This window comes from Trachypithecus francoisi, unplaced genomic scaffold (genome assembly GCF_009764315.1).
Source record: "Trachypithecus francoisi isolate TF-2019V2 unplaced genomic scaffold, Tfra_2.0 Contig00485, whole genome shotgun sequence".
Lineage (NCBI taxonomy): Eukaryota > Metazoa > Chordata > Mammalia > Primates > Cercopithecidae > Trachypithecus > Trachypithecus francoisi.
In genome coordinates, this window is record NW_022680672.1 from 53,333 (window position 1) to 76,765 (window position 23,433).

The 23,433-nt window shown below is 47.4% G+C and overlaps 2 protein-coding genes across 2 annotated transcripts in view; both read right to left on the reverse strand.

The window, feature by feature from the left end:
• LOC117084433 (serine/threonine-protein kinase ULK2-like) overlaps window positions 1–2,833 on the reverse strand; it is a 49,107-nt gene extending 46,274 nt beyond the window's left edge. Inside the window, exons 1-2 of the mRNA XM_033213119.1 lie at window positions 2,817–2,833; window positions 1,887–1,928 (exon numbers count right to left, since the gene is read on the reverse strand). The gene's annotated coding sequence lies outside the window, so the exon portion shown is untranslated. The remainder of the gene's footprint in view (window positions 1–1,886; window positions 1,929–2,816) is intronic.
• Window positions 2,834–3,511: 678 nt separating this feature from the next.
• On the reverse strand, window positions 3,512–19,545 carry LOC117084424. Its single transcript, XM_033213110.1, has 4 exons — window positions 19,488–19,545; window positions 16,526–16,663; window positions 5,057–6,285; window positions 3,512–3,548 (listed from the first exon to the last, which is right to left on the reverse strand). The coding sequence occupies exons 1-3, from the start codon at window positions 19,543–19,545 to the stop codon at window positions 5,450–5,452; spliced, it is 1,032 nt and encodes a 343-aa protein (XP_033069001.1). The 3' UTR covers window positions 3,512–3,548; window positions 5,057–5,449.
• Window positions 19,546–23,433: the final 3,888 nt, after the last annotated feature.

Sequence of the window (23,433 nt, forward strand, 5' to 3'; positions counted from 1 at the left end):
CCAGGAGTGGTGGCTCACATCTGTAATCCCAGCACTTTGGGAGGCAGAGGTGGGCGGATCACCTGAGGTCAGGAGTTCGAGACTAGCATGGCCAACATGGTGAAATCCTGTCTCTACCAAAAACACAAAAATTAGCCGGACATGGTGGCAGGCGCCTATAATCCCAGCTACTTGGGAGACTGAGGCACAAGAATTGCTTGAACCCGGTGGGCAGAGGTTGCAGTGAGCCAAGGTAATACCACTGCACTCCAACCTGGGCGACAGAGTGAGACTGTCTCAAAAAAAAAAAAAAAAAAAAATTGTCAAATGAATGAATATGAGTAATACAAGTGAATACAGAAGAGGTTTTAGCTAGAAATATATATGTAATAGGATCACATAACATATACATTTACCTTACCCGAATTCAACTGTCCAGACTAAGCCAAAGAAAGAACTTATGTAAATCATGCATGCTGACTTGCCCTGGAGTGACAGTGGAGAGAAAACCAGAATCTGCTGTCCCCTCTGAGAGTCTCTGGTCCCCACAGCTCTCACATGGTATCACACTAGCTACACGTGATTCTAGTTTTTTGGGTTTTTTTTTTTTTTAAGAGATGATCTTGCTCTGTTGTCCAGGCGGGACTGCAGTGGCACAATCACAGCCCACTGCAGCCCTGAACTCCTGTGCTCAAGTGATCTTCCTGCCTCAGCCTCCTGAGTAGCAAGAATTACAGGCTCAAGCCACCACACCCAGCCCGATTCTAGCATTTAGAAGATTTTTTAACATAAGATGGCCCTAAATATAAGCCAGCTGCTTCATCTGGTGCTACACCCAGAAAACAGCAATTTTCTACAATGCTGAGATCTGAAAAGGATTTCCAAGAGTAATTTTGACTATATGGAAATTTTGCCTTAGAGGATGACTTTAGAATCTTCCCATTCCAAATAAAATGCAACTCTACTTCATGCCATAGCATACACAAATGTATATATAACCTATAATCATAGATATAACTGGGTGATGAATATGCATAGTGTCTTTGTTTTTATTTTCTAATATTTCTTCAATTTACAAATAATGCTTTCATAATAAGAAAAAGCTCTATTTAGGCCATGTGTGGTGGCTCACATCTGTAATCCCAGCACTTTGAGAGGCTGAGGCAGAAGGATCCCTTGAGCCCAGGAGTTCAAGACCAACCTGAACAACAAAGAGAGACCCTATCTCCACAAAATAAAAAAATGTTAAAAAAAAAAAATTTCTATATAGGCGGGGCGCAGTGGCTCATGCCTGTAATCCCAGCACTTTGGGAGACCAAGATGGGAGGATGACTTGAGGTCAGGAGTTCGAGACGAGCCTGGCCAACATGGTGAAACTCCATCTCTACTAAAAATACAAAAAAAAAAAAAAAAAAAATTAGCCGGGCGTGGTGGTGCGCACCTGTACTCCCAGCTACTCGGGAGGCTGAGGCAGGAGAATCGCTTGAACCCAGGAGGTGGCGGTTGCAGTGAGCCGAGATCAAGCCACTGCACTCCAGCCCAAGAGACAGAGTGAGACTCCGTAAAAAAAAAAAAAGAAAAAAAAAAAGGTCTATTTTTAATAGTCCTTTCAGCATTCATCAGAGAATGCTAGATTTGGTATCAATATTCCTCTACCTCACCTAAAACAATGCTACCTCTATGGTATATTATCAATCGTTAATAAACTTACTCATGCAGCATATTCTTTCACCCTATTACTCTGTTCTGTTTTAAACAATTTCTTAATTCAGAAACATGTAACTCAAGCTATGTATCTTTTCAACAAGAATTAAGGTCATTTTTATTTCTATTAAGAGTCACTTAAATCTGTATGAAATAGAAACAAAATTTTATTTTAATTTTTAAAAATTTTCAAAATAAGGTACCTGAACATCATAGAGTGCTACAATATTTTCATGCTGAAGTTCCTATTAAGAAAATTGAGAATGAAAAATATGTAAGTATTCTAATAATTTTACTATATTTTAATATGTAAATAAAATTAAAGTATACACTTACACACTACTTCTAGTATTACACTTCTATTAATAGACTAGAAAAATTCAATTGAAGAATAAGAAATGTGCCTGATCAAACAAAAAGCACATTATCTCACTAAAAGAAAATATGATTTTTAGCTCAAAGTGCTACAATTCTTAGCAAAGAGCTCTCCACAGGAAGCAGTTTTGAAGAAATCGGGTGTAAATGAGGGTTCCACACTTGTATTAATTTGGAAACGCTACGTTAAGTATTTTGAAACCAGTTCTTCATTGTAGAATTTTTCAGACTTTCTTTAATGAGCCATAGGCTTTGAGACTCTCCAAGAAGTATTTAGCAAATGGGGTTTTCCAAATTACTTAACCATCTTCTCAAACCATCTCACTTAGATAACACTGGTTGTGAATGATCTAAAAAAGCCACCTCCAAGGAATATAACTTTCTTCAATTTAAGACCCCCAGTGCCCCTACTCTCCCCAAAAAACTAGTAGTAACATGAAAGGGGACAACCGGAGAGGTAAAAACAGTGTACAAGATGGGTCCGCCTGGCCCTCTTCTCAAACAACAACACAGTCACTAGGAAAAAGGAGAAATGATGAGAAGCTAAACTCAGTCTTCACAGAATCCCTCTGAGCTTTGGTTCTTAAAATAGCTTCTGAGTACTCAATGTTTTTAAAAAAGTGAGCATGCAAAAGGAGAGCAACAGTTGAAAATTCTCAAACTTGGACCCAACTACCAAAATTGCAAAGGATGGCAGCATGCATTCATTTAAATTAAGTTTTAACCTTATATGAATACTACTATATAAAGTAACATACCTTTAAGATTTTAATTTCCGGCCGGGCGCGGTGGCTCAAGCCTGTAATCCCAGCACTTTGGGAGGCCGAGACGGGCGGATCACGAGGTCAGGAGATCGAGACCATCCTGGCGAACACTGTGAAACCCCGTCTCTACTAAAAATACAAAAACTAGCCGGGCGACGTGGCGGGCGCCTGTAGTCCCAGCTACTCGGGAGGCTGAGGCAGGAGAATGGCGTAAACCCGGAGGCGGAGCTTGCAGTGAGCTGAGATCCGGCCACTGCACTCCAGCCTGGGCGACAGAGCGAGACTCCGCCTCAAAAAAAAAAAAAAAAAAAAGATTTTAATTTCCTTTCCAAGCAGTATGTGATTTTGACAAGTTCTTTTTATTAATACTTTTTTTTTTTTTTTTTTTTTTTTTTTTTTTTTTTTTTTTTTTGAGGCGGAGTCTCGCTCTGTCGCCGGGACTGGAGTGCAGTGGCCGGATCTCAGCTCACTGCAAGCTCCGCCTGCCGGGTTCACACCATTCTCTGCCTCAGCCTCCGAGTAGCTGGGACTACAGGCGCCTGCCACCTCGCCCGGCTAGATTTTGTATTTTTAGTAGAGACGGGGTTTCACCGTGTTAGCCAGGATGGTCTCGATCTCCTGACCTCGTGATCCGCCGTCTCGGCCTCCCAAAGTGCTGGGATTACAGGCTTGAGCCACCGCGCCCGGCCTATTAATACTTTTAATAGCTACCTCCCAATCAGTTTTCTGAAAAAGAAAAACAGTGTTACTCCTACATATCATTCCACAGAAATAACAGAAAAAAAATTGCAAGCGCGAAGATGTTTTTAGCAAATAAATGTGCGGCATTGGGGAAAAATGGAAAAGAACCTGTATTTTCAATCATGGGAAAGTGACTTCATAAATTATAGTGTAATATGCCAAGGTCCTACAACACAACTACTAAAAATAACAAATATGAAGTCCGTATAGTAACTAACATTGAATGAAAAAAGAACAGTTCACAACCACTTCAAAGTTATGGACAAATGTAGAAATAAACTTGGAAGGTGATATGGTTAATTGAAAACGTATTTGTTAGTCTGGAATGATTACACCTTGTTTTTCTTGAGTTCTAAATTATTTTCCTAATAAATGAAAAGTAGGTCGGGCGCAGTGACTCACACGTATAATCCCAGCACTTTGGAAGGCCGGGGGCAGGCGGATCAGATCACCTGAAGTCAGGAGTTCAAGACCACCCTGGCCAAGGTGGTGAAACACCGTCTATGGTAAAAATACAGAAACAAAAATCAGGCGGGCGTGGTGGCAGGCGCCTGTAATCCCAGCTACTCGGGAGGCTGAGGCAGGAGAATCGCTTGATTGAGCCCGGGAGGCGGTGGTTGCAGTGAGCAGAGATCTCGCCACTGCACTCCAGGCTGGGCGACAAAGCGAGTGTCTCATAAATAAATAAATAAATAAGAAAAGTAGCATTACTTTATCCGATAAGCAACAAGGTCAGATCACTTTTAACACGCCCCTTGGCAACAATCAGAACTGCCACACCCTTTAAGATTATTTTCACTCCCGATATGCCTTTGCAAATTCTTTAGATTCTAAAACCTCTTGTAACTGTACTTGCGAAATAGTAAAGGCTAAAAAAAAAAAAAAAATTTAAGGCTTAAACATGATTTCATGTTCATTGTGATTGAAAATGAATTGTCCAACCACCTTTCTCACCCGGAGCTCGCCTATCTGACTCCGGGGGAGAAAACGGTGCCGGCGCTCTTCAGGGTGCAGGGGACCAGTGCTGAGAAAGGTGACACCTCCCAGGCTGAGACAGCCTGAGGCTAATGGGACATCGCCCATTTTCCGCTGGGTCTGTAATTATCAACCTCAAAGGTGACCAGCCCTGGGCACGGGGAAAAAAACCAGAGGTCCATTCACGCCCAAGCCTCGAGTCTGCACGGGGCAGTACCGTCTATTTTGGGTTCAGGGCAACCTGGGTGCAAAGGCTCCTGCGACCGGCCCGCGGGGTGGGTCCCGGGCACACAGGAAGGTCAGCAGCAGCCGGTCGGTAGGCGGAGCGCTGCCAGAGGCTTGGGCCTCACAACAACCCTCAAAGGAGCAAAACAAACCGCGAAACCGGCTGCGCGCACAATAGCATCCCCAGGCGGCTAGCCGTTGGGGGGGCTCGGCCCGCGGCTGCGCCAAGTTTCAGAACCACCTAGCCCAGTGCCTGCCGCCCGGGGCCCGGCCTCGCCCCGGCCGGCGCTCACCTGGCGGTGCCGCCCCCGGAAGACCACGGCGAAGGCCCCGTGTCCTACGAGATCCCTCTTGCTGTATTCGAAGTCGCCCACCACCTCCATGGCCGCGCCCCCGGGGCACACAGCGGACGGGCTGGCGGCGTAGCGCGGCGCAGGTATCAGCACCGCGGGTCTGCGGCCCCGGAACGCGCCAGCGGGCGGCAGGTCTGGGGCAGCCGCAGCCCCGGGCCCGGGCGGACTCTCATGCCGAGAGGCCGGAGCGGAAACGGGGGAGGCCGCCGCGCGGAGCCGGGGTCAGCGAGGCCCAGCCCAGCCCCGGCCGCTCCTCATAGCCCGGCGTGCCGCCGGTCGCGGGCTGTCTGGCGAAGCGGTCTCGGCGCTGCCGGGCCAGGGTCGCCGTCACCGTCACTGTGCGCGCCTGGAGCTGCACACGCGCTCTGAGGCAGTGAGGGGCCTGGTACTCTCCATCCCCAGCTCGTCCGGCCTCCTCGGCCCTCCCCGCCTGGGGCGCTGCTGCGGCGGCAGCAGCCGCCGCCCTAGAACCCGCACCGCCGCGGCCCCGCGCTTCCCCGCCTCACGGCGGCGCCCAATGCCCTCACGCGCGCTACCCGCTCCCGCGCGACTGGCTGCCCTCCGCGACGTCCGCGCGCCTTGAAGGCCGCAGCGCCAGCCCGCTCCCTCCGCCGGGGAAAGGAGTGCGGCCCGGGCGGGGCGCCCGCAGCTGTGGAGATCCTCAGCTGCTCCTGAGGCGGGGACGGCGGGCGGGACCTGCTGCGGCCACAGCGGGTTACGGGCTGCAGGCTCTGTTCTGGGCCTGGGGAGCAGATTACAGCCGACCACGCCCCGGGCTCCAGGCCGCTGGGAGGCGGACTTCAGAGAAGGGAGTCTTGAACCCCAGCTGCAGGCAGGACGGGAGAATCTCTGCAGGGTAGACCCCCAAATTCCTGCCAGAGCAAAGGAGCGACTGCTACTCCAGGCTTTGCCCGCGCCCTCGAAAACCGCAGTTAATGCTGCCAAGCTGCCGGCCTTCGGACGCCTCTCGGGATTTACTCGTTCCGGATCCCTAGAGGGACGGTGACAGGCGGGATTCTGCACCTTTTGGTGGTCCCTTGACTCTGCGAGAAGCTGGTCAAGCTCAGGGTCCTCTTCGCAGAGAATCTCCTCTGCATACCGACTCAGGATCGCACACGTTTTCAAGGCTCTCCTGGGGGCTCCCAGTGTCAGGCTAGTTTGACCTCGGGCTTACTTCAAATGGCCGAAGGGAGCTTTGTTTTCTGATTGTTAAAGTTGTTCAAGTGACAAGGAACAGACTGTCAGGTTTCCCGCAAGGAAGTACCTTATGAAACCATTTACTAAACAATATGCTTGAAACGATGAGAAAACGCAGGCCCCACACTTGAGTGTGTGTTCCATTGTTTAGGGTTTGTGCTTTCAGGGTCTTTCACCACCTCGAGGCCGCTGCCTGTCCCTGCAAGCTGATCTCTGAACCCTGACAGAGTCTGCTGAGAGAACCCTCCTGCCTCACACGCTCAAAACGTAGGGCCTTGGGTTTCTGCTTCTGCTACTGTGCACCCTTACGTCATCCTGTCCTTACTTACATCTGGCCCAGGTGGTTGTGTTAGACACTGAAAATCTGGAGCCTTCAAAAGTTGACAGCAACTTTTAGGCAAGTTTGCACATACACCCAAAAGTGGATAGAAATGATTCCTTACCTCACTGAAAGATTCTCTACAGTCTATCCTTTTCTTTACCTTTTTTTTTTTTTTTTTTTGAGACAGAATCTCACTCTGTTACCCAGGCTGGAGTGCAGATGCACAATCTCAGCTCACTGCAACCTCTGCCTCCCAAGTGCACGTGATTCTCCTGCCTGAGCCTCCTAAGCAGCTAGAATTACAGGCACGCACCACCACACTCTGCTAATTTTTGTATCTTAGTAGAGATGGGATTTCACCATTTTGGCCAGGCTGCTCTCAAACCCCCGACTTCAAGCGATCAGCTTGCCTTGGCCTCCCAAAGTGCTGGGATTACAGGCGTGAGCCACCACGCCCGGCCTGTTTTTTGTTTTTTGTTTTGAGACAGAGTCTTGCTCTGTGGCCCAGTTTGGAGTGCAATGGCACGATTTAGGCCCACTGCAACCTCCGCCTCCTGGGTTCAAGTGATTCTCCTGCCTCAGCTTCCTGAGTAGCTGAGATTACAGACCTGCACCACCATGCCCGGCTAATTTTTTTATTTTTAGTAGAGATGGGGTTTCACCATGTTGGCTAGGCTGGTCTCAAAACTCCCAACTTCAAGCCATCCGCCCGCTTCGGCCTCCCAAAGTGCTGGGATTACAGGCATGTGCCACCGCACCCAGCCACATGAAGGTATTTTTAAGAAACCACCGATAGGCCCTTCATTTGGACATGCGTCATGTCCTGTATTCATTCACAGGCCAAACTTGGGCCCCATGGACCTATCTATTTGAAAAGCAAAATGTGCAGGATTTCTGACCTCAAGGGTCAGAAAAGATGTGGGGGCAGGAGGCAGGGGGTGCTTTGCTAAAAAAAATGTTTACTTAGGACTATGTTGGTAGCAAATAGCAAACGTCAAATGTGATAAAGTGAAAAATAAAGAATGTAGCTAAAGATACAGGTGTGCTTCTCAGAGTTCCAGGTCGGGCTTCAAAAGCAAACTACCTGCAGAACCAGGATGTCAAAGAGAACCACCTTCCGTCTGTGCCCCTGCTTTGTTCTCTTGCCTGAGATCTCCTACATGGTGACAATGGCAGCCCCCGTCTCCAAACCAAATTCTTTTTTTTTTTGAGACAAAGTCTCGCTCTGTCGCCCAGGGTGGAGTACAGTGGTACCATCTCGGCTTACTGCAACCTCCGCCTTCCGGGTTCAAGCGATTCTCCTGCCTCAGCCTCCCAAGTAGCTGGGATTACAGACGCGTGCCACTGCACCCAGCTAAAAATTTTTCTGCATTTTTAGTAGAGGCGGGGTTTCACCATGTTGGTCAGGCTGGTCTTGAACTCCTGACCTTAGGTAATCCACCTGCCTCGGCCTCCCAAAGTGCTAGGATTACAGGCAGGAGCCACCACGCCCGGCCACCAAATTCTTAAGGAAGGGATTCTGATCAGCCTAACTTCAGCTGGGTGCTGGGCCCTGAACAATCATTGGAAGCCAGGAATGGGACTGAGGAAGGCAGGATCATGTAACTATGGCGGCCCCCAACACAAGCCTGTGAGTGCTTTGAGTCCCCAGAACTCATAGGCACATAGGCACTCCAAGAAGCGTTCACCCTAGATCAAATTTAGCCTTCATTTGAGAATGGAGGCCAGGGTAGATTTCTAGTTTACCTCTAAAATCACTGGAAATTGTCAATTTGATTCATGTTCATTGTTCTTAATTTGTCCTGTGTGTGTAGGTGCATGTGTGTTTAAACATGCTAAACTGTTGAAATCTTTCAATACCAGTTAGTAAATAGAATAACGGTAACTGCAATAAGAAGTAAAATTAGTTAGTAATATAGGCCAGGCTCAGGGGCTCATGCCTGTAATCCCAGCACTTTGGGAGGCTGAGGTGGGTGGATCACCTGAGGTCAGGAGTTCCAGACCAGCCTGGCCAACATGGTGAAACTCTATCTCTACTAAAAATACAAAAATTAGCCAGGCGTGGTGGTGGGTGCCTATAATCCCAGCTACTAGGGAGGCTAAGGCAGGAGAATCACTTGAACCTAGGAGGCGGAGGTTGCAGTAAACCAAGATTGCACCATTGCATGGATGAGAAGGGCAAAAATCCATCACACACATACACACACACAATCAGCCAGGTGTGGTGGTATTCGCCTGCAATCCCAGCTACTCGGGAGGCTGAGGCAGGAGAACTGCTTGAACCCAGGAGTGGCAGGTTGTGGTGAGCCAGGATCGCGCCACTGCACTCCAGCCTGGGTGACAGAATGAGACACTGTCTCAAAAAAAAAAAATTAATTACTTGGCCGGGCGCAGTGGCTCAAGCCTGTAATCCCAGCACTTTGGGAGGCCGAGACAGGCGGATCACGAGGTCAGAAGATCGAGACCATCCTGGCTAACACGGTGAAACCCCGTCTCTACTAAAAAATACAAAAAACTGGCCGGGCGCGGTGGCTCAAGCCTGTAATCCCAGCACTTTGAGAGGCCGAGACAGGTGGATCACGAGGTCAGGAGATCATAGACCATCCTGGCTAACGCCATGAAACCCCGTCTCTACTAAAAAATACAAAAAACTAGCCGGGCAAGGTGGCGGGCGCCTGTAGTCCCAGCTCCTCAGGAGGCTGAGGCAGGAGAATGGCGTAAACCCGGGAGGCGGAGCTTGCAGTGAGCTGAGATCCGGCCACTGCACTCCAGCCCGGGCGACAGAGCAAGACTCCGTCTCAAAAAAAATAATAATAATTACTAATATAAATTCTAATATAAACTGTTTAGTTGATCATCCAGTGCTATAGAAATGTTCTGATGATAAAATGTCTCCTGTGAAAATAAATGTGAGAAATATTCTGCTGGGCAGGGAGCATTCCAAGATGCAGGAGAATAGCCAGTTTATTATTATCTTCAAATTACATCATTGCTATTCCTTCTAGTTTGGTTCTATTGTTTCTAGTTTCATTACATTGCTGATGCTTTGAAATTCTTGTGAATAGTTAGGGTGCAGTGCTTTGATATTTATAAATGCAAGAATTTACAGTAAAATATGAAAAATAAGCACATAAAAGGAAGCAATAACAAATTTTGAGTATGTTTTTTAAAGTTTTAAAAAAGACCATAATAACAAATCTTCTGAATAATTAAGTTTTCTGAAACGGTATCAGTAATAAAGTTCAGCCTAGGAATATTTTGATGCAATGCAAAAACAAAAAAAACCAGCAGGGAGCATCTTTTTAATATTATGCAAAAATCAGTATAAAATTTGGCCAGGCGCGGTGGCTCACGCCTGTAATCCCAGCACTCTCGGAGGCTGAGACGGGCAGATCACAAGGTCAGGAGATGGAGGCCCTCTTGCCTAACACGGTGAAACCCCGTCTCTACTCAAAATACAAAAAATTAGCTGGGGGTGGTAGCGCCTATAGTCCCAGCTACTCGGGAGGCTGAGGCAGGAGAATGGCGTGGACCCAGGAGGCAGAACTTGCATTGAGCCGAGATCGCCCACTGCACTCCAGCCTAGGCAACAGAGCCAGACTCTGTGTCCCCCCGCCCAAAAAAAAGAAAAGAAAAACTCTATAAAATTTGCATTTCAGGCTGGGCTTGATGGATCAGGCCTGTAACCCCAGCACTTTGGGAGGCAGAGGTGGGCGGATCACGAGGTCAGGAGATCGAGACCCTCCTGGCTCACATGTTGAAACCCCTGTCTCTACTAAAACTACAAAAAATTCGCTGGGCGTGGTGGCAGGCACCTGTAGTCCCAGCTGCTAGGGAGGCTGAGGCAGGAGAATGGTGTGAACCCGGGAGGCGGAGCTTGCAGTGAGCCGAGATCGAGCTGCTGCACTCTGGCCTAAACAACAGAGCGAGACTCCATCTCAAAACAAAAAACAAAAAAAAAAAATTGCATTTCAGGCCAGGCACAGTGGCCCACGCCTGTAACTCCAGCACTTTGGGAGAATGAGGCGGGCAGATTGCTTGAGCTCAGCAGTTCAAGACCAGTCTGGGCAACATAGGAAAACCTCATCTCTACAAAAAATAAAACAATTGACCAGGCTGGGCACGGTGGCTCACACCTGTAATCCCAGCATTTTGGGAGGCCAAGGCAGGAGGATCACTTGAGATCAGGAGTTCGAGATCAGCCTGGCCAACGTGGTGAAACCAGAAGAAGACGACTCTATAACATTGCTTGGGGTTGCAAAGGTTTCTGGAAGAAAGTCATGTTGGATAAAAGTCTTGAAAGATGTATCAGAGCTTGCCAAGTAGGAAAGGTGAGTGAAAAGAGCGTGTTCAAAATGTGGCATTTGTGGGAACCAGTGGGCTGTTTGGCATAACAAGAATATAAAGGACATGGTTGGATGGGTTGGATAGAATAGTGGGAGATGGGGCTGGGAAGTTAGGTTGGGACCATATCCAGGAAGGTGCTAGAGGCCCTGCCAACTCCTACTTCCAGCCCGTCTAATAAGGTCATGTCCAAAAGGACTATGAAATGGGATCAAGAAGAAGCTGGGTTCCCCAGTTCTGTTCCCCACACGGTTGTCCATAGCTCTTACTTCTTCATCTGGGCTCTGGTGAGCATGTGTCCTAGATGAACAGGTGCACAGTTCAAGGAATGTGGGAAGGGGCATGGAGCTTCTATGTCCTCTCCAGGCACACCACCCTCCAGGAACCTCCACCTGTTCAGCTATCCGGAAGCACTTCAAAAATGTCAACAGAATCTACTGTATGGTTTAGAAAGAATAGAGCTTTTTCAGCCATGATGGATTTACTAGAACTTCAAAAAAGAATAAGACCGGCCAGGCGCAGTGGATCATGTCTATAATCCCAGCACTCTGGGAGGCCAAGGTGGGTGGATCACTTGAGGTCAGGAGTTTGAGACCAGCCTGGCCAACATGGTGAAATCCCGTCTCTACTAAAAATACAAAAATTAGCCAGATGTGATGGCACACACCTGTAATCCCAGCTACTCGGGAGGCTGAGGAGGGAGAATCACTTGAACCAGGAGGCAGAGGTTGCAGTGAGCCAAGATGGCACCGTTGCACTCCAGCCTGGGCGACAGAGCAAGACTTGGTCTCAGACAAAAAAAAAGAAAAAGAAAAAGACGACCAATGTAGATGTGCCATTGCAATCTAGATTTGAGCTCCCTCTTGCAAAACAAAGACCCACTGAAATGACAAAACAACTGTCCTTGGTTGGGTTCTCTGCAAACAGATGCTGACCTGGACTTGAGGTACAAGATGATTATTAGGGATTAACACCAGGGAAAACATGGGAGCTGGAAGCAGAACTGGACAGAAGAGGAAGAACGGTGATGCAGGCTCGACGATGCCTAACCTCCTCAGCAGAAAGCTCTGGAGCAGAACAGCAGAGTCAGAGTTGTCCCACATTGAGCCAAAACATCCCGCCTCACTCAGCCACCTGGTGGGGCCACCCAGGCCCCCTGACAGGGCGGTGAGGCTGCTCTGCCGCTGAGGCCGGGAGGAGTTGACTGCTGGACGCTTATGTGCTACCCCAGCCTCACAGCATGTCCGTCCTCCAGGGAAAGTCTGGGCAGCATGTCCCCAAGGCTACAGCAGCGACTTTCCGGAACACTTGGGAGTCAAGCTGTAATTTTCTACCGTTATCAATGCCATGTCTATTATTTCACATTAAAGTATTTTAATAATGTCTTTAAATGCAAATTTTAAGACTTTAAAGATTGTTTAGTGCATCTTGTGAATTATGTGGAGCTAGCAGAAAAAATATCTGAAAGCATCTATTACATTTTTTTTTCCTGAGACTCAGCCCAGTGTGTAATCACAGCACTTGGGAGGCCAACGTGGGCAGATCACCTGAGACCCGGAGTTCAAGACCTGCCTGACCAACATAGTAAAACCCTATCTCTACTAAAAATACAAAAATTAGCTGGGTGTGGTAGCGAATGCCTGTAATCCCATCTACTCAGGAGGCTGAGGTGGGAGAATCACTTGAACCCGGGAGGCAGAGGTTACAGTCAGTCAAAATCATGCTACTGCACTTTAGCCTGGGCAAAAGAGCAAGACTCAGTCTCCAAAAAAAAGCAATCCATCCTGATTTAGACAGTTTAATAAAAACGGTAACATGGGAGTGGCTAAATAATAAATAAATGAAACTTTTTGAGGGTCTAGTTTTAATAAATGATTTATAATAGAAAATTCAATCTTTTCTCTTTTTTTTTTTTTTGGGAGGCTGAGTCATGAGAATCGTTTGAACCCAGGAGACAGAGGTTGCAGTGAGCCAAGATAATGCCACTTTACTCCAGCCTGGATGACAGAGCAAGACTCCGTCTCAAAAAAAAAAAAAAAAAAAGCCAGGTGCAGTGACTTCCGCCTGTAAACCTAGCACCAATGAGCCACTGGGCCCGGCCCTTTTCTTTAGCTTTTAAGGATGTTGTTGAAACTGATAGATTAATTCAATGGCTCTCGAAGTGTGGACTGTGAGGGTTCCTATAGGTCTCCAACACACTATCAGGGGTTCTGCGAGGTCAAAACTATTTTCACCATAATACTGAGGTATGGGGTGTTACTATGTGGCATCGAGTGAATATTTGCGCTGATGATACAAAAGCAAGGGTGGGTGAAACTAGCACCACAACGGAAATCTGGACACTGACACTGACCTGTGCCACTCATTATTCAAATCTTCACGGCTGGGCGCGGTGGCTCACGCCTGTAATCCCAGCACTTTGGGAGGCTGAGGCGGGCGGATCACAAGGTCGGGAGATCGAGACCATCCTGGCTAACATGGTGAAACCCCGTCTCCACTAAAAATACAAAAAAAATTAGCCGGGCGAGGTGGTGGGCGCCTGTAGTCCCAGCTCCTCGTGAGGCTGAGGCAGGAGAATGGTGTGAACCCAGGAGGCGGAGCTTGCAGTGAGCCGAGATCACACCACTGCACTCCAGCCTGGGCAACCGAGCGAGACTCCAACTCTAAAAAAAAAAAAAAAAAAAACTTCACCACCATGCACTCACCATAAAAAGAAGAAGCCCGCCAGCCACAGTGGCTCACACCTGTAATCCCAGCACTTTGGGAGGCGAAGCAAGTGGATCACTTGAGGTCTGGAGTTCGAGACCAGCCTGGCCAACATGGTGAAACCCCATCTCTACTAAAAATACAAAAAAATTAGCCGTGAGTGGTGGTGGGCACCTGTAATCCCAGCTACTTCTGGAGGCTGAGGTAGGAGAATTGCTTGAACCTGGGATATGGAGGTGCAGTGAGCCGAGATCACATCACAGCACTCCAGCCTGGCAACAGAGCAAGACTCCATTAAAAAAAAAAAAAAAAAAAAACAGCCAGTTTCCCAAGGAATGTTCTTGGTGAAGCAGTAACAATTACTAATTTCATTAAATATCAACTCTTGGAAAAGCACTTGTGCAGTTGTCTGGGTTGTGAGCAGACTTAGTCACTGTTTTCATGGATTACCATTTTTACTTGAAAGAAAAATTGACCAACTAACTATTTAGACTTCGGTATTTAAAAGACATTGTCCACCAGGCGCAGTGGCTCATGCCTGTAATCCCAGCACTTTGGGAGGCCAAGTCGGTGGATCACAAGGTCAGGAGATCAAGACCATCCTGGCCAACATGGTGAGACCCCGTCTCTACTAAAAACACACAAAAAAAATCAGCTGGGCGTGGTGGTGCACACCTGTAATCCCAGCTACTTGGGAGGCTCAGGCAGGATAATCACTTGAACCTGGGAGGCAGAGGTTGCAGTGAGCCAAGATCGCACCATTGTACTCCAGCCTGGCAACAGAGCAAGACTCCCTCTCAAAAAATAAAAATAAAAATAAATAAGTAAATAAATAAAACACGTTATCTTGACAAGGAAGGCCAGGTATGGTGGCACATCTGTAATCCCAGTGGTTGGGAGGCCGAGGTGGAAGGATGGCTTGAACCTGGGAGTTTGAAACCAACCTGGGCAACATAGTGAAATCCTTCTCTACAAAAAAAAACTTTAACTTTTTTTTGAAAAAAAGTCTTGCTCTGTCGCCCAGGCTGGAGTGCAGTGGCACGATCTCGGCTCACTGCAACCACTGCCTTCCAGCTTCAAGCAATTCTTCTTGCCTTAGCCTCCTGGGTAGCTGGAATTACAGGCACCCGCCACCAGGCCTGGTTAATTTTTTTTTTTTTTTTGCCTTTCTAGTAGAGATGGGGGTTTCATCATGTTGGCCAGGCTGGTCTGAAACTTCTCACCTCAGGTGATCCACCCACCTTTGCCTCCCACAGTACTGGGATTACAGGCATGAGCCACTGTGCCCAGCCAAACATTTCTGTCTCTTTTTAAAATCAGGTTCTCAGTCTATTACTCAGGCTGGAGGGCAGTGTGTGGCACAATCACAGCTCACTGCGGTCTTGACCTCTTGAGCTCAAGCAATCCTCCCACCTTGGGTAGCTGGAAGCGCAGACGTGAGCCACTGTGCTGGGCTAATTTAGAAATTCCTTTTAGAGATGGGATCTCACTTATTGCCCAGGCTGGTCTCAAACTTCTGGGCTCAAGGGATACTCCTGCCTCAGCCTCCCAAATTGCTGAGCTTACAGGTGTGAGGCACCACACCTGGCCAATTTCTGTTTTTAATTTCTGATACATTATGCATATGTCAATAGGTCTAGTCTACATAAACCAAAGCTCTCTGGGATTCTCAAGACATTTTCAGGGTGTGAAGGATTTCTGAGATGAAAGGTTTGAGAACTGCTCCACTAGTCCAAGCTCAGGCTAGTGCTGGAAGAGGCCAGGCTTCATCTACACTGTGCTGTTTGCAGTAAAGTAGGTTCAGTTCCAAATTGTGCCACATCCTGGCTGTAGGACTTTAGGCTTTCCTTCACCTCTCTGGGCCTCTGTGCCATCTGTAGAAATGGAGATGATGATGTTTAGTGATTGCTGGTGGCAGACAGAGATAGAGACAAGTTCACTGACTTGTGAAACATTGGTGGGACAGTCAGGAGGTCCTGATGATGTATTATGAAGATGAGAGTAAAGAGTTGGTGGCCGGGGGCAGTGGCTCACACCTGTAATCCCAGCACTTTGGGAGGCCGAGACGGGTGTATCACCTGAGGTCAGGAGTTCAAGATCAGCCTGGCCAACATGGTGAGCCCCCATCTCTACTAAAAATACAAACATTAGCTAGGCATGGTGGCAGGCGCCTGTAATCCCAGTTACTTAGGAGGCTGAGGCAGGAGAATCGCTTGAACCCAGGAGGCAGAGGTTGCAGGAGCCGAGACCGTGCCATTGCACTTCAGTCTGGGCGACAAAAGGGAAATTATGTCTCAAAAATAAATAAATAAAAATAAACTGTTGGTTTTTCTGATTTATTATGAAGACAGACCTATCTCATGATCTTATTCCCAAGGCTATTCTTTCTGTGCAGCCCCTGCAGCCCTCAGTTCCTCCTTAGAGGAGTCTGTAATCAGGAGGACTGATTTCTGGCTTCTGCATAATTGCTAACACTGGGAAACTAATATTTCCCTTTTTCTGCCCACTGTGGTGAGAATTGCTGAGCTGATATCTTCCCCCAACTCAAGAGGAAGTGAACGCCCTGCCCTGCGCAGGGGGCCCGAAGCCATCTCCTCTGCCTCTCGGGGATGTGGTCGGGATCTTGCCCGAGGTCAACCACACGGCACACACATGCCTACATGCCACGCCTCTTGGGGAGGAAGCTCTTGGAGGCTGCCAGCCTTCTTCAAAGGAAGGAAGAAGCAAAAGCCACCGGCAGAAAGAACTAAAACTATGTGTGTGATCCCAGTGCAGACATAGGCAGATACATCAGTAGAACCAAATGGGAAGCCCTGAGACACACTGGGAGGTCAGCCCACGGCGCTGCGCCATGACAGCGAAGGGGTCACTCTGAGAAGCTGCAGCCCATGTCCTCCCTAAGGCTTGACAACGGGACGCTTGCTCTAGAGAAACCACCTCGGTTGGGATGCAGAACTTGGCCTGGCACTTCCGCGAACCTGATTTCACGAGCACCCAGAGATCAGGGTGAGTCTCTCTCTCAAGAGGAGTTCACGTTAATCACAATCCTAGAGGCTGTGACATTTATCCCAGAAGCCGAATGCATTGATTTGTGAGGGAAAGATTCAACTGTTAAAAAGTAAACCAGAAAAAGCATTTGACAAAATCCAACATTCATTTCTGATTAAAACAAAACAAAAAACTCCTAGCAAACTAGGAATAGAAGTGAACTTCTCCCAACTTTGGCATTTGTCCAAACCCATAGTACATCTATCACCAAGAGTAGACACTAATGTAAAAAGCCTCCTGTAAACAGTGGACTTCAGGTGATTAGAGTGTGCCAGTGCAGCCCGATGGATTGTGACCAATGAAGCACTGTGGTGGGGGATATTGACAGTGGGGAAGGCTGCGCATGCAGTGGGGGCAGGGGGTGTGTGGGAACTCGCTGGACTTTCTGCTCAATTTTGCTGTGAACCTAAAACTGCTTTAAAAAGTAAAGTCCTAAAAAATGCTCAGCACCACTAATCATCAACAAAATGCCCATTAAAACCACAATGAGATATCATCTCACATCAGTCAGAATGGCTATTATTAAACGGACAAAAAATAACAGCTGTTGGTGAGGCTGCAGAGAAAAGGGAACTCTTTATATGCTGTTGGTAGGAATGTAAATCAGTACAGCCTCTGTGGAAAACAGTGTGAAGATCTCTCAAAAACTGAAAATAGAACAATACTGTCTTTTGATCCAGCAATCCCTCTATGGGTATCTACCCAAACAAAAAGAAATTAGTGCATCAAAGGGATACCTGCACTTGTATGTTTATCGCAGCATTATTCACAATAGCAAAGATATAAAATCGACCTAAGTGTCCTTCAAAAGGTGAATGAATAAAGGAAGTGTGGTGCATATACACAATGGAATATCATTCAGCCATAAGAAGAAGGAAATTGCCGGGCGCGGTGGCTCAAGCCTGTAATCCCAGCACTTTGGGAGGCCGAGGCGAGCGGATCACAAGGTCAGGAGGTCGAGACCATCCTGGCTAACACAGTGAAATCCCATCTCTATTAAAATTACAAAAAATTAGCCGGGCGAGGTGGCGGGCGCCTGTAGTCCCAGCTACTCGGGAGGCTGAGGCAGGAGAATGGCGTGAACCTGGGAGGCAGAGCTTGCAGTGAGCCGAGATCGCGCCACTGCACTCCAGCCTGGGCGACAGAGCGAGACTCCCTCTCAAAAAAAAAAAAAAAAAAAAAAAGAAGAATGAAATTATTGGCCGGGTGCAGTGGCTCACGCCTGTAATCCCAACACTTTGTGAGGCTGAGGCGGGCGGATCACGAGGTCAGGAGTTCGAGACCAGCCTGACCAATACGGTAAAACCCCATCTCTTCTAAAAATACAAAAAAAAAAAAAAAAAAATTCGCCAGGCGTGGTGGTGGGCACCTGTAATCCCAACTACTCAGGAGACTGAGGCAGGAGAATTGCTTGAACCTGGGAGGTAGAGGTTGCAGTGAGCAGAGAGCGAGTCACTGCACTCTAGCATGGGTGACAGAGGGAGTCTCCGTCTCCAAAAAAAAAAAAAAAAAATGAAATTATGTTTTTGGCGGCATCACGGATGGAAATGGAGGTCAGTCATTATCTTAAGTGAAACGAGCCAGGTGCAGAAAATAAAATACTGCATGTTCTCACTCATAAGTGGATACTAAGAAATGTGTGCACATGGAGGTAGAGTAGAATGCTAGACAATGGAGACTCAGAAGGGTGAGGGGCTGGGGGGATGGGAGGGTGGATGATGAGAAATTAGTTAATGGGTACAATGTACATGGTGGGTGCACTGAAAGCCCTGACTTGACCGCTATGCAATCTATGCATGTAACACGATTGCACGTGTACCCAATACATGTGCACAAATCAAAATAAAGGTAACTAAAAAGATAAAAATAAAGTCTTCAAAAGGAAAAGAGTAACCCAGATTATGTTGTTCTTTGTTAAAAACCCTACAGAGTCCTCTCATCCAATCAAGGGAACCTGAAGTCTTTATAATAACCTTCGAGAACCTTCCCTATCTGACCTGTTTCCCATTTGTCCACATCTCACGTCACCTTCCCCCACCTTGCCTGGCCCGTCACACTGGGCTACATACAGCCTCCTGCTTCAGGGCTCCTGAACATGCTGTTTCTTCCTCTGGGAATGTTCTCACTCTATCTGCAAGGATCACGCCCTCACTTCCTTCAGGTCTTTACTGAGCTGTCACCTGCTCAGTGAGGCTATCCCTAGCCTCCTTTTCTCAAGTTGTATTCCTCCCTCTACAATTCCTATCTCCCTTCCCAGGTTTCGTTTTCTCCTTCGTACCTATCACCAGCTAACATCCTACTTAGTTTGTTTCTTTGATGGTCAGCCAGCTTCCTCCACTAGAGAATAAACGTCTTGAGAACAGGGGTTTTGTCAGTTATTTCTATTATTATTTTAATACATATATATTAAAAATATAAATATGAATATAAAATACATATATTATATATACGTATATGTATTTCAGAGAGAGGGTCTCACTCTGTTGCCCAGACTCTGAACTCAAGTGATCCTACTGCCTTCTCCTCCCAAAGGGTGCCAGGATTACAGGCTCAAGCTATTGCAACCTGGCTACTTTGTCAATTTTGTTCACTCCTAAATATTTGTTGAATGAATGAATAGATGAACTATCTGGTGGGCTAACATGCTGGTAACAGTAGCTCCTCACATACCCTCAGCTCTGCAAAGCCACCTGGGAAGCCATAGCTTCAGGAGTACTGAGTAAGCTGGAATCTGAGCCCAGGGTGTCTGCTGACCTTGGGCAATGCCATTGAAGGCATCATCCTTGGCAAGGCAATACTCCCTCTCCCCCATATTTTCTCCTTGACTCTGCCTTTTCATTCTTCCAGGGCTCTCAGCCCCTTTCTGATTAGTACACTCTTTACTCCCTCACCTCCCTCTTTTTCCCCTTGCTTCCTTTCACTTTTTTCTTCCTTTCTTTCGAAAGGGTCTCCTCTGTTGTCCAGGCTAGAGTGCAGTGGTGTGATCATAGCTCACTGCAGCCTCCAACTGCTGGGCTCAAGCAATCCTCCCACCTCAGCCTCCCAAAACACTGGGATTACAGGTGTGCACCACCGCATCTGGCCAGCACACTCTTTCATTCTTTTTTTTTTTTTTTTTTTGAGACAGCATCTCACTGTCTTACCCAGGTTGGAGTGCACTGGCATGATCTAGGCTCACTGCAACCTCCGCCTCCTGGGTTCAAGCAATTCTCCCGCCCCAGCCTCCCAAGTAACTAGGATTACAGGCATGTACCACCATGCCAAGCTAATTTTTGTATTTTTAGCGAAGACAGGGTTTTGCCATGTTGGACAGGCTGGTCTTGAACTCCTGACCTCAGGTGATCTGCCTGCCTGGCCTCCCAAAGTGCTAGGTAGGATTATAGGTGTGAACCACCGTGCCTGGCCCTCACTCTTTCTTAAAATATACTCAATTTAAAAGTCTTGCTGCCAGGCGCAGTGGCTTATGCCTGTAATCCCAGCACTTTGGGAGGCTGAGGTGGGTGGATTACTTGAGGCCAGGTGTTCAAGACCAGCCTAGCCAACATGGTGGAACCCCATCTCTACTAAAAGTACAAAAACTTAGCTGAGCGTGGTGGCGCACATCTGTAATCTCAGCTACTTGGGAGGCAGAGGCACAAGAATTGGTTGAATCTGGGTGGCACAGATTACAGTAAGCCGTGATTGCACCACTGCACTCCAGCCTGGGTGACAGAGCAAGACTCTGTCTCAGCAAAAAATAAAACAAAAAACAAAAAACAAAAACGCTCTTGCTGACTTGGCATTAAATTATTTCTCTAAGACATCTCACATAACCTCTGCTGTGAGTTATTTTTTGCTGATCTTGAACTCTGTCAGAACCAACCTCCTATCCACATAGCTCTCCTGGGAAACATCTATTATCCATGCCTCCATCATGAGAGTCTTAATGTCTGACCTAGCGCCATTAAAAAAATTTAATGGCTCACAGCTGTAATCCCAGCACTTTGGGAAGCTGAAGTGTGTGGATCACCGGTGAGGTCAGGAGTTTGAGATCAGTCTGACCAACATGGTGAAACCCTGTCTCTACTAAATACAAAAAATTAGCCGGGAGTGGTGGTGGGTGCCTGTAATCCCAGCTATTTGGAAGGCTGAGGCAGGAGAATCTCTTGAACCCGGGAGGTGGAGGTTGCAGTGAGCCAAGATTGCACCATTGCACTCCCGCCTGGGCAATAAGAGCAAAACTCCATCTCAAAAAAAAAAAAAAAAAAATTTGGCCAGGCATGGTGGCTCACGCCTGTAATCCCAGCACTTTGGGAGGCTGAGGCAGTTGGATCACAAAAGGTCAGGAGTTCCAGACCAGCCTGACCAACATGGTGAAGCCCTGTCTCTACTAAAAATACAAAAATTGGCTGGGCATGGTGGCAGGTGCCTGTAATCCCAGCTACTCAGGAAGCTGAGGCAGGAGAATCGTTGGAGCCCAGGAGGCAGAGGTTGCAGTGAGCTGGATCACGCCACTGCACTCCAGCCTGGGCGACAGTGTAAGACTCTGTCTCAAAAAAAAAAAATTAGCTCGGTGTAGTAGCAGGTGCCTGTAATCCCAGCAACTTGGGAGGCTGAGGCAGGAGAACTGCTTGAACCTAGGAGGTGGAGGTTGTAGTGAGCCGAGATCTTGCCATTGCACTCCAGCCTGGGCAACAAGAGCAAAACTCCAACTAAAAAAAAAATTTTTTTTTAGAGACAGAGCCTTGCTCTGTTACCCAGGCTGAAGCACACTGACGCGATCATAGCTTAGTGTATCCTTGAGCTACTGGGCTCAAGTGATCCTGCCATCTCAGCTTCCCAAAGTGCTGAGAGCAACTCTGGCAACTAAACAAAGTGTGGCCTCAAATAAGCAATATTAAAACCGTGACAACTCATCCAGCTCACAGATGCTGACTAACTGAACCCTCGCTCCACCAGGCATAGCTACAGCTTTGATTCGTCAAGAGACTGATTTCAGTAACTTTCTCCTGACAAGAAGACCACTTTTGGGAGGCCAATGTGGGCGGATCACTTGAGGTCAGGAGTTCAAGACCAGCTGTCTCTACTAAAAAATTACAAAATTTGGCGGATCATGAGGTCAGGAGATCGAGACCATCCTGGCTAACATGGTGAAACCCCGTCTCTACTAAAAATACAAAAAAAAAAAAAAAAAATTAGCTGGGCATGGTGGCGGGCGCCTGTAGTCCCAGCTACTCAGGAGGCTGAGACAGCAGAATCGCTTGAACCCAGAAGGTGGAGGTTGCAGTGAGCAGGGATAGCGCCACTGCACTCCAGCCTGGGTGACACAAGTGAGACTCCGTCTCAAAAAAAAAAGAAAAAAAAATACCTCTGATCACAGACTGGCTCTTGTGGGCTTACAAAGGTTCCGTATTTTCATGTCTTTGGGTCCTGAAAAGATCTTTTGACATATAGGGCCTAACTGTAATACGTTGAAATGTTAAGTCTCTACCTGAAAGTGAACACGGGTTGTATGTTACAGGTATGTTTGCTCAGTACACGTCAGGACTGCCTTCATGAATATTCATAGCATAGCTCCTCCTGTAACATGTTGAATATGTATGCTTAGCCATCGTGTCCAGCATAACTTCTACCCTAACCCCTCCTCCTCTGAAGTGCCTCTCTCTAGTCTTGGTCAGAGGCATGCTTTCCAGCCTGTGGGATGGCCACCTTGAGGGCTGTAACCCTTTTATAAAAAATCAAGTCTCTTTCCTTTTTCTAAGTTTACATATTGTGGTTTTTAAAAAGCTGACAGTACAAACACTTTGGAAGACACTTTATTAGTATCTGTCAATGTTGAGTACGTGCATTGTCTATGATCCAGCAGTTTCATTGCTAGGTATACAAACAGAAATATAGACATACGTTCACCTGAATTCACAACCTAGAGTGTTTTTAACAGCACTATTTGCAGGAGACATAAACTTGGCATTCGTGGTTTATGCGTACCATGTGATACTGAATAGCAATGAGAATGAGTGAAGGACCACAAGCTGTCTACGATGACTCTCACATGCATGACGCTGAGTGAAAGAAAGCAGACACAAGCCAGACAAAACTAAATCCAGAGGTTGCGATAGTGTTACCTTTTGGAGTACAGTGGCTGGATGGGAGGATGACGGGGTCTGTGATGGGGGAACTGGGTTTCCAGAAAAATGAGTGAATCCAGCTCATCCTATATGAAGAGGCCCAGCACTCTCAGCCAGCTCCAGTGACCCAGATCCTATAGCCCCAGTTGAGTCACCATAGGCAAAATCATGTGGGGCAGAGATGAACCATCCCTGATGGCCCTACCAGAATTCCTGACCTATACAATTGTGAACCCTTAATTAATTAATTAATTATTTTTTTAAGAGATAGGGTCTTGCTTGGTTGCTCAGGCTGGTCTCAAACTCCTGGGATCAAATGATCCTCCCACCTTGGCCTCTGAAAGTGCTGGGATTACAGGCATGAGCCATCGTGCCCAGCCTGTGAACAGTTTTTTAAAAATGTTGGCCAGGTGTCCCGACCCGCAGGACAGTCGAACGGGACCTGGAAGGGGGAGTGGGAATGGAGGAGACAAGAAAACACGAGAAATGAAGACAAGACAAATAGCCCGATCAAGTCTCGTTTATTGAATGCAGGGTCATGCCTTATATAGGCTGGCAGAGGAAGAGGTTGGGCCAGGGCGGTCACGGGGGGC